The sequence below is a fragment of the Daucus carota genome, chromosome 1 (genome assembly GCF_001625215.2).
Source record: "Daucus carota subsp. sativus chromosome 1, DH1 v3.0, whole genome shotgun sequence".
Classification (NCBI taxonomy): domain Eukaryota; kingdom Viridiplantae; phylum Streptophyta; class Magnoliopsida; order Apiales; family Apiaceae; genus Daucus; species Daucus carota.
Window position 1 is genome coordinate 39,399,318 of NC_030381.2, and position 11,560 is coordinate 39,410,877.

The 11,560-nt window shown below is 34.6% G+C and overlaps 2 protein-coding genes across 2 annotated transcripts; both read left to right on the top strand.

Moving 5' to 3' along the window:
* Positions 1–23: 23 nt before the first annotated feature.
* LOC108205382 (nifU-like protein 1, chloroplastic) lies at positions 24–6,174 on the top strand. Its single transcript, XM_017375325.2, has 3 exons — positions 24–400; positions 4,413–4,549; positions 5,810–6,174. Exons 1-3 carry the CDS (start codon positions 76–78, stop codon positions 5,996–5,998), a joined length of 651 nt encoding a protein of 216 aa, XP_017230814.1. The 5' UTR covers positions 24–75; the 3' UTR covers positions 5,999–6,174.
* Positions 6,175–7,862: 1,688 nt separating this feature from the next.
* On the top strand, positions 7,863–10,086 carry LOC108195451 (gibberellin 2-beta-dioxygenase 2). The gene is made up of 3 exons (XM_064083543.1): positions 7,863–8,341; positions 9,351–9,687; positions 9,755–10,086. The coding sequence occupies exons 1-3, from the start codon at positions 7,962–7,964 to the stop codon at positions 9,998–10,000; spliced, it is 963 nt and encodes a 320-aa protein (XP_063939613.1). The 5' UTR covers positions 7,863–7,961; the 3' UTR covers positions 10,001–10,086.
* Positions 10,087–11,560: the final 1,474 nt, after the last annotated feature.

The following is an 11,560-nucleotide window of genomic DNA, read 5'->3' on the forward strand; positions in this document are numbered from 1 at the left end:
TCACCAACATAGAAAAATATCTTTGTTAAAATAATCCCACTCTTTTTATATTTTTTTCATGACACATCTCCAGCCATGGCATCAACAAGCTCTCTTTTCTCCCAATTCACCCCTCAATCTTTTACCAAAATTCCAACCAAACCCCAAATCACCCCATCTCTCGTCTCTTCAAAACAACCTTGGAACACCATCAAATGGGCCCCTCTTCGGACACCAACCCCGATAAAATCGGCGGCCGGAAATGGGTCATCGGCCGGACTTTACTCGGCCCAAGAACTCGAGCTCAATCCCCAAAACGTTGACACAGTTCTCGAGGAAGTCAGGCCTTACCTCATTGCTGATGGTGGAAATGTCGATGTTGTGTCTGTTGAAGATGGCGTTGTCTCTCTCAAACTTCAAGGTGCTCATCTCGTGCTTTCAAGTTATTTTAAATAGTTTCGGCGTGTGAACATGTGAGAATTATTTTAATTTGTGATTTTGCAATCTTTGCCTAGAATATATTTTTTTAAAGTTTTTTTTTATTATTGAGAATTAATTAGCTTTCGGATAGTGTAGAGTGAATTTAGTAATTGAGAATGGTGTTCTGTAAGGGCAGGATTTTTGCCATCTTTTTCGGTTTCATGTTGGAATTATAGAGGTTACCAGTGTTTTACAGAGGACCTTATACAGAAGATTATATGCAGAACATATTGCACGACATATATTTTTATAATATGTTATGTGCCAGACATATGGGTCTCTCGTTAGTATTCAATGTGCTTCATTGAACTTTTGCCTATTGATGATATGTCTGTATTTGTATTTATGTGATCAGTGTAGACTATTATATAAGCAGGAGGCATAGTCTTGCCGAGATGTATATTTGCAGTAAGCACTAAGCACAGTGTAGTCGAGATGTACATATGCGGTGTGAACAGTCTCTCTGGGAGAGTGTTTCTGCTATTAAGATTGTTGCTGGATTCTTTTTCTCGTATGATTATTTCATATTGTTGCAATGTGTAAGAGATGCTAATATATTTTACCAAGTCTATTTGTAAGCAGTTATTCACTCTTTGCCATTGGGTAAAAGACATCCTTCTTTGCATTGATTACTATTCTTTCTCCTTGAGTTCGTTGTTTTACTCTGAACAAAGTTCATCCTCAGTCATTTTCTGTCACCAATCTTCTTATCTACACTCGATATCTTCTCTAAATCTTTTCTCAACTCTTTATTATAGTTTAACTTGTGGAATCCTTCTCGAAAGAGGGAAAACTAGAAGGCTTTTCAGGCCAGTCTATTACTGTTAAAGGATCATATCATTTATTAGGTTATATATCTAGGAAAACCGAGTACTTTCTCCAAACAGGGCACCTCTTCAGATGAAATATTGGACAAATTTTCACGTTTTGTCTATAAATGAACTTTCTTGTGTGAGAAATTCGACAAGTAAACCATATTTTTCTTAAAAAGTTTGAGCTCAAAATATTAGAACAGTCTTTCAGGATAGAGGCAAGTTCTTTATATGACCTTACCAAGAGTTTCTTCTACTTCACAGAGGTTAAGTGGAAGGCTTTTTTTTATTTATTTATTTACTTCAGCATTTGATAACTAGTTGCCTATTTTACATACTTTTCTTGATGTAAGGGAAACTTCACATTTACAATATCACGGTGTGACACCCTACTAGTAGTAATCTGCATAGTTATGCTTTAATTTGATGGTAAGAAATTTCTTGTACAATCTCACGGTGTGTACTCCCTTCTTCTACTACATATCAGGGGAATAAAAGCTCACCATCATTTCCACAAAATGTGTGGAAAATGTCAAAATTTTGTTATACTTCTTTATATAGAGCAAAATAAACAATATTTAATGCTTAAAGATCATTATAACTAATGGAAGTCGCTTAATGAGCTCCTAATTTGAGTCTGCCTTCTAGAATTATATTTTTGCTTCTGCATAAGAACTAACTACTAAGAAGCTATAGTTGGAGAGCAATTTCACACCGAAGAGCAGTAGAAGCAAGAGGATTATGTAAAGTACTGAAAACAGAACGGGTTAATGCTCTGTTTCGTCACTCTACTGGGCCAAAACTTTCAGTTGGCCTACCGAGTCAAAAAAGTTTTCAATTGAATAATAAAGCATCTAAAAACTTTCAATCACGAGATTAAGTATAAAAAACATTTCAACGCCGTTAACCATACCTTTGACTTTAACGGATGATGTTAAAATTAACGGAATGACATGTTTTTGCATTTGTTTGTGTTTTTATATATATAAATATATTTGTGTGTATGGTTGTGCTCCCTGTGCACTCTATCTTTCTCCCTCTCTTCACTCAGCCTTGATCCCTCTCCGTCTCTCCATCTTGCCTAGCCTTCTCTCTTCCTTCCTCCCTCATTCTAACCTCTCTCTCTTTTTATCTCACCTTCCCTCGCCTTCACTGCCACTCTCCTTGTACATACTACCACCCACCTATGTTTGCCACCAATTCCCAGTAGCGGGGCTCCCTTCCTTGTATAAGTACAAATCTAACAAATCAATGCCAAACTTCCTTAGCACGTTCTAACCTCCATCCAATCATCAAAACTTTAATAATCAAAATCCTATTATTCAACTTTTCTGAAGAATACAAAATAACATATAAATCATATGATCCAATACTTAAAACAATAAAACATGGATGATCAAAGGTGGGTTTTATCAGATATCATATCCTTCACCAAGCTAAAAAAAAAATAGTTGTCTCGGAATGTTATCTTGTTTTTGTCATTGCCAAGATCTCATGCAAACCTCGGTGACATTGTCTTTGCATTCAAAATCGGATCAAAATCCGAGTAAATATTGGGATCGGGATTACTGTGTGTTGTGGTCTGTGTGTTCAATGGAAGAAATGAAGATGAGAGTGCATATGAAATCTGTGATAATATGGCGGAGTACGGTTTTTTAAGCCCAGTTGCCAGGTCTACTATGCTCTTACAAGTGGGTTCATTAAGAAAAATATGATTCAGAATGCTCCTCATTACCTTGATAGAATGTTGGCAGATGGTTTTTTGCCAAACATTATGCTTTATACCTATGCATTTTACTTCTTCTGCTGGGGAGGGAAGAAAGGAAATGGTGAAGGATCAGGAGCCTGATTACTTGTAAACTGTCCTCTACTCAGTAGGTAGATTGAAAATTTTGATCGAAATTAGTGATGAAATAGAACATTAACACGTAAAGTTTTTAACGGAGACTAACGGAATGACTTTTCTGCAAGTTTTAAAGGGTACAATTAGTTGACTGAAAGCTTTTTTCACTCGGTAGGCTAACTGAAAGTTTTGATTGAGTACAGTGATGAAATAGAGCATTAACCCAAAACAGAACTAAGATTCATTGAGAGTTATGATTGGTAGTGTATCTGGAGCAGCCTACTTCTGTAAGAATTGTGTTTGTTAGTGTATTACTGGCAGTGCTTGGCTCAAGCTTTTTTTTTTTCTTTTAAGGTGAGTTTGTAATGAAATGAAGTGGCTATGTGTTGAGGTTATGGCTTCCGATTGGAATAAGAATAATATTCAGTATTAGGATAAAATATGAGATTGACTGTGAAATGTAAGATTGCAGAAAATTTGGCTAGACAAGGCTTCCGAATTCCGAGTATATATCAATTTTTTAGAATTATAGCTTCACCCGCTTGTTAGTTTCTTTTCCATTTAGTAATTATGAATGCCAAACCTTGTGAAACAAGGGACTAATTTAATAAGGGAACACCCTCCATAAAAAGCAGCTGGGAAATGTAATAAGCATCAGCCTGTGTGAGATAGACCTTAGGGAGTAGAAACAAGATTTGATTCTGTGACCCTGTGCTTATCGTATTTTGGGGAAGTGCATGCAAGGTTCAACAGTTCAAACAAATAGTGCAGCTTATTGAATTATGTTTAGTTTGAAGTTGAATTTTGAAAGAGGTTCCAATTCTTTGCTAGTGAAATACCCCAACACCTCCCGAAAAGATTTAAAAAAAAATAAAAATTTGGGGTTTTGCCACTGTGCACAACCTAACAACAATATCATTTAACTTTAAACTTTAAAGTGCTGTGGAATCCCAGGCCTGCAGATTATCTTCCTCACTTGTGTTTAAAGGTACTCTCTTTGTCCCCCTCAATTGTTTACATTGGGGGACGGGGGCTCGGCACGCATTCTAATGCTCTCATAAAATATTATTTAATAAATTATTTTGAACTTATTTTTCTTTTGAATAAAAATTTATTATCTAAACTTTTATACAAAAAAGAAAAATTCCAAAAAAAAGTTATAAAACTATGTTTTAAATGCGCCTTAAAATGCGTGTCGAGCAATGCAAAAAAAGTGTAAAGAAATTAGAGGGACAGAAGGAGTAATATTCACATACCTAAATCCATCTAACTCTTTGTTTTCTTCAATGGATTAACAGGTGCGTGCGGAACTTGTCCCAGCTCAACTACAACTATGAAAATGGGAATTGAAAGAGTACTGAAAGAGAAATTTGGTAATGCTGTTAAGGATATTCGCCAAGTATATGATGAAGAAGCAGGGGAGACAACTGTTGAGGTAAGTTATACTAACAAGATATATGTTAAGGTAGTGATTAATGAAAGAACAATATCACATGGATTGGGGGAACATAAAGCAATTTGATTCATAAAAGTAAATCTGTGAAGACCAAACTGTAAAATTGCATTAAATGAAAGAAAATATTATGTGCGACTGCTACTATTATCAACTACTAAGCTACAATTTAATATTATGACTATCAGTCTTTCCGAATGAGTGATTAATTTGGAATGAGATAGAAGAAGTATACACATGAGACAAAAATAATGTGGTTCATGCAACATGACCTACATTCACAAGAGGAGAATAATATATCCATTATTCTACACCTGTCTCTTAAATTAGGGTAACCAGAGAATATGCATAGGCGAAGTAGGCTTAGTAAATACTCAAAAGGATTATCACAAAGCTCTTTGCATAATCGACTTTACCACCCAACAACTGCAAACTCTATAAGATAAACCAAATGGCCCACAAACATGCATGATAAAGATCTACTACATTGTTACTGAAAACAGATTATACATTTAAATGCACTTTTGTTTGACTAATTATCTTTATACAGGTTGCTACATCTTTCGGCTATAAATTTTCATATGATATCAATGACTTCTAACGTCATAGTGTAATAGATTAGCTCAACAAACCACTGCAATTAACAGTATAAGAAGATAAACAACTGATTCAGATGTAAGAGACTAAACTTGGCTTAACTAAAGTAAGAGAACAAAAATATCAGTATTTGTAGAAAGTAACTTTGGATAATATAATAACCTGGAACTTTATAAAAGAAATACAATATTTTGGATAACTCTTCTAAGTAAGACAACAGAAGTGTTGATATTGATTAATAGGAAGTAACTTTGGATAATTCAAGGCTTTCGAGGGGCCATGATCTCTGTTCACTCCTGGAACTAAAGAAAAGATATACAATATTCTGGATAACTATCATACCCTCACTTCTCTTCACCTTATACCCCTTAACATGTTTTTCTCGTGTAACTGATACTGTCACCTCAGTGGTGCTTATAAATTTCCCTGACCTTTAGTCCCACGTCTGTTATAAGTAATTAAAACTAGATAAGTACCAGCATGGGTCATGATACAATAAAAAAACGGGGGTAAGACGAGAGTAGTAGTTGCCGCTAGAAACTTTTATGTTTTTTTTTATTACCCTGTATTTATGGAAGGATGTCAATCTGAGAAATATTGATTGGCTATGGTTTATTACTAAATATTGAGATATTGCAATTGCAGGCTGTAAACAATCATCTTGACATTTTAAGGCCCGCTATTAAAAATTTTGGCGGGAGTGTGGATGTTTTATCTGTTGCAGGTGGAGATTGCCTTGTTAAGTATGAAGGGCCAGAGTCCATTGGATCAGGAGTCAAAGCAGCCATCAAGGAGAAGTTCCCAGACATTGTCAATGTTGTTTTTAGCACTTAAACTGCTACTGCAGAAGATTTAGAAACTCTGTTACAGACAATCTCTTGTTGCGGAGATTTCATAGCATTACAATGATCTTATATATACAAGGGAGTCCAAAATTGTTGCAGAATATTCTTACTTATAATTTTTGTATAACATGGTATTAGATCAAAATGAATTCCCTTCTTCTCTTACCCACACTGGTTATTTATTTCTTTCAAGTGAAATAAGCTGTATGTTCAAAATCCCCAGAACTTCCATTGTACTTCAAATTTCTCAAAATGATTTTATTCTTCTTCTCCAGAGTTGTAAGTCGCAGCCGTGTCGTAAAAAATGAAAATCAGACTTAATCGGTGAAGACACGGAACAAGGATCAATCGAAGTGTTAATTGGATTGATCAAGAGTTAGACGGATGATTAATTAAATAATTATATATTTAATTAGTTTGGCGAGTTATGGTAATTGGTTACTAATCGCGATTAATCACAGAGAGTAATAACATGAAAGTACACACTTCATACCTAGATATTTGTTAAAGATTTTTCTTTTTCGTTCACCAAAACACACAATGTCTCTGTTAAGAGGCTAACAGATTAAACCTCTCAGCAAATTTAAAATGATACAAAAAGAAAAAAAAGATCACTTGCTAGGTTGGATTGAAGGTTATGGCCCTCTCAATAAGTTTAAAATGGTACACTTGGTTGATTAATTTGTTTCTTCACTTGACAGGACACAACGAAAGTTGTGACCGAGTAGAGTGATGAAGTAGAACATTAATCTTTGGTTAAGGACTTAAGGTGTCTACCGAAGAGGTATCCTGGCGCAGGCAATACAGTAAGTAGATAGCCCTTGTTCAACCTTTCACAACTGCGATAGCAGCGAGAATCTAAATTAAAGTCGTGCCCAGATGTTAAAATGCTTTCCAGAAAGGTTGAACAGTAATGTATCACAAAAGTTACCAACATGTACAGGACTCATATAAGTCATATAAACATCAATAAAATTATCTTAGTAGGATATTTTCGATTCCAGATGTTTCATTTTCGTAGCTCTGAATTGCGGACTATAAAAAAATGTAAAAATAAAAAATGAGAAAGCTAAATAGTAAGCTGAAGTATACAAAGCTAGTGAGGTCTCATCTGAGCATATGTGTAGGTGACTGAATGACTCCATATCTGGTCCTGGACCACATATTATAGACCACAACTATTTTTTGCACCTTAATCTACATCCACGTATTCACAGATATGATTATTACGGATCTAATCCACATTAAAAGTTTTGTGTACGAATAGGAAACGCCAAATCACTTTAACATGCGTGAATAAGGATATCATCATGGTCATCACCAAAAAATCAATAGGATGTCAAAAAAAAATTCAAAGAAAAATCGATAGGATTTGTATGGATCAAAGATTCTGTTTGGGACTGTCAAATACCACTGTTCGAAAAAAAATGATATTATAAAATCAGATAAATTTTCAATAAATCTTGTGATTTTACACATTTTAAATTGAAATATAGAAAATTAATATTTTTGATGAGTTTCGATCTGAAATTTATAACGGTTTCAGACATAAGCTGAAAAAAGTGTTTACAAAAATTACGAAGACTGTTTCTCCTAAAAGTAGAGTTTGATCAAAATTTTCTATTTGCAAAAGCTACTTTCAGATTTAATAAACAAAGTTTCATCTACTTTTGAGCAAAAAATTATTATTGTATTCAGTTTGAACCTAAAAGGCAATAGTTTTTCTGTTTATGTAAACTTAGGCAAGTGGTAAGAAAATTTTTATTAAATATGTTTTTGTTTTATTTTTTGTGTGTTTTTTATTCAATTAAATGAACCCCCGCCCGTTGCCTTTTTAAAGAGGTGAGCACCATCATTTCTTTTGCCAAACTTGCAAGTAGCACAATAATTCTTCTTCCTCTAGCTCTTATTCACAATTTACACATCTTTATTTTCCAGTCTTAAAGTTCACAATGCTTGCTCCTTCTCCAGCCCATTTTTCCACTAGAAAATCCCCAGCATTTCGTATTCCAACAATTGATATGTCTCTTGACAGATATTTAGTCTGTCATGAAATTGTACAAGCTTGTGAAGAGTACGGTTTCTTCAAGCTTGTGAATCATGGAATTCCTGATCATGTCATATCAAGCATGGAGGAGGAGAGCTACGGTTTCTTCTCAAAGCCGGCTCGCGAGAAGCAAGAAGCAGGACCTCCATCTCCATTCGGATATGGATGCAAATCAATCGGCTTGAAGGGTGATATGGGGGAACTAGAGTACATTCTTCTGGAAGCCAAACCTGCCTCTATTTCGCGAAGATCAACAACCATGTCCACTGACCCGAATAAATTCAGGTAAAATTTGTTAAGCCTTTTCCATTCTGCATTAAAGTTAAACATGTGAGGGCATGCAACAATGTGATTGTGCACAAGGTAATTCTGTGAACCTTCCGCGAAGCCCCTCTAGGGAAAACCTTAAGATGTTCGAAGAAGACACGGATAATAAGTTAAATAGTTCGTGGATATAATCCAAGACTTCTGGCTGTTACTTGAGTTTAAAGTTGGCCTATTCTATGAGTAGCACATAATAGACAAGTATTGCACCTCTGGCGGATGAATCGGTAGGAGGTTGCTATGGAAAGCATAATAGATAGTGACATTATATTTCCCTCAGAGAATAATTTCTCATCAGTTACTTGCACTTTTTCATCTTCTTGGTGTATAAAGTCTCATGAGTTTATTATGTTCATAGAGAGTGTTGGATTATAATACGATCCTGGTAAGCATTTCGAATGTAAAAAATGCATATCTTCTTCGAGTTTTAATTTATAGTGTATTCTAACCAAACAATCTGACCAATTTTGTGAACAGTTGTTGTGAACCAAACAAGCACATACAGATAGTATCTGTAATTACCGACCTCAAGACCTCAACAATAGTCTACTAGACAATCAACTGCAAAAAAGATACAATTAGAAAGATGGAATCCACTTTCTATTTTGACCAAAAATTACTGGATCTATTATGTCGAAGCGTCGTCGTCAATGTAGAATTCTCTGACGAGAATAGTACAATGGCAAAGGTGGAAACCTAGTAGGGTACACCTAAACCGAACCCACCAAAAACGGACTGTAAGACAATGACATGCACAGTCAGTTGGAAATTCATGTTGTTAAACTTAGCAGTACTGTTATACATTTACACACAGTTGCTATATATAGACACCGTTCAAAAGTGGACATGGACATGTAAATTGAAACGGAGAATGAATCTGTTAGGTACGACTAGGCCTTAATCGGCAGTTATCCCTCTAAGCAAGGAATGTGCTAATTTGGTGTTTGCATTCTGTCATGTTGTATTTCAGTAATGTTGTGAGTGAGTACGTCCAAACTGTGAAGGACCTCAGCTGCGAGGTCCTTGATCTTATGGCTCAAGGCTTACAGCTAACTGACAAGTCTTTGAGTTGCCTGATAAAAGACGATGACAATGATTCATGTTTTCGAGTGAATCATTATCCTCCACTTGAAAGAACTACTAGTTGTCCTGTCGTCGGATTTGGAGAGCATTGTGATCCGCAGATATTAACCGTCTTGAGATCCAACCATGTGGGCGGCCTACAAATATGTTCCAAAGATAATCGTTGGATTTCTGTACCTCCACATCCAGCCGAATTCTGTGTGCTCGTTGGAGACGTCTTGCAGGTAATTATAAGCCGTTTAATTTTATCTGTTGTTCTTAATCCGGTTTAATGATTCAATATGTTCGCAGGTTCTGACAAACAAAAGATTTAACAGTGTCAGACACAGAGTTCTCGCGAACTCTAACCAGCAGTCCCGAATCTCCATGATGTACTTTGGCGCGCCATCGCCCACAGCATCGTTATCTCCGTTGCAACATACGGTTTCTCCCCATCGGCCAAGAATTTACAGGACTTTTACTTGGGGAGAATACAAGAAGGCTGTGTATTCTGGACGCTTAGGGGACCGACGACTTGAGTTTTTGGAGTTAGCATAGATGTGTAAATTATTATTACTAGCTTATAACCCGTGCCTTGCCCGGGAGCTTTTTAATTATTTATAAATTTTTTAAATATATTGTAAGTGGTGCGAAAGAATTTAATTTATAAATAATAAATTAAAATTTTTAATTAAATAAAATTTGAAATTATGATTTGTTTGTAAGTCAGAACTATTGTAAAAATATATAGTATCTATTTTTCAGACTTGTTTCTGTAAAAAAAAAAAACTGGTTACACATGTTGGATCATCCGACAGTGGTGATGCCGTATAAAATACACTGTCACAGTCATTAATGGTTTCAAATAAACTATTGTAATCAAGCCATTCCTTTTCTCTCATGTATCATGCCAAAATATTAATTTTTTCTATCAAATTTTAATATATATTGAGTAGAATATGTGACGTCAACTTCCATTAGATTTTATTTATAAATGTATTTTATATTAAAATTATTATAATATGATTTAAATTTGGCTTACTAATTTTAAAATATATTAGATAAAAATAATTTTGTGACAGTGCGATTTATATGATTCTACAATTAAAACTGGTAGGAAATATTTATTTTGGATTAAAATATCTGGCTTATTAATTTTAAAATATATTAGATAAAAATAATTTTGTGACGGTGCGATTTATATGATTCCACAATTAAAGCTGGTAGGATATATTTATTTCGGATTAAAAAAATCATAAACATGTGAAAGACAGAATTTGTTTTGAATTCAGAAAAGGAATTATAAAGATGCAAGTAGATATCAATTGCCTTATTTAATTAGAAGTTAATTTTGTTCTAATCTATCGGTACTTATTTGCTCAATATACGATCCAACGGATAATAAATTTTTGGACCATGTGACCATGCGACCAAGCGACCAAATTATCTCCCTTACGCTTATTATATATAAGTATATAATTTATCACATCAACATAGCACAATTTTGATCAAGCTGCACCAAAAATAAGAATGTGAAAATGTGTTCCTGCTCGGAACTGAGAGTCGTTGGGGACAAAGAATCGAGTTTTTTTCGTATCATAACAATCCCTACTCTAGGAGCATCTTCAATTACGTTGTTTATAATCGTCGGTTAAATTGGACCTACAAAACATTATGTATAATTTGCTTAACGTGTAAGACATTGTGCTTCAATGATATTGACTATATTGATTGACTATAATTTAAAAATAGCATGTTATTAATATTTTAGGTTGTTAAAATAGAATATATTAATTCAATATATAATAAATGATGTGCAATCTTGCTATAGATTTCTTACGAACTGTTTTTTAATTGTGGTATGCCAACTCACATTCTAGCTAAAAACTTCCAATTGGTTGGAGATTCTCTGAAGTTGTTGACTAAGTTCGAGTTGAAGCGCAATCAAAATATGGTTTTTGGGTGGAATTTGTGGCGTCTAACCTATAGGGTTTAGGGAAATATTATATCCAGAGCAGATTTTTTATATCTAGAGCAGAAGAGGCAGGAAAAGATGAAATTAGCCTCATATTACTTTTTTCTTTTGTTGTTATTATATATGCACGATGTCAGTCTTGT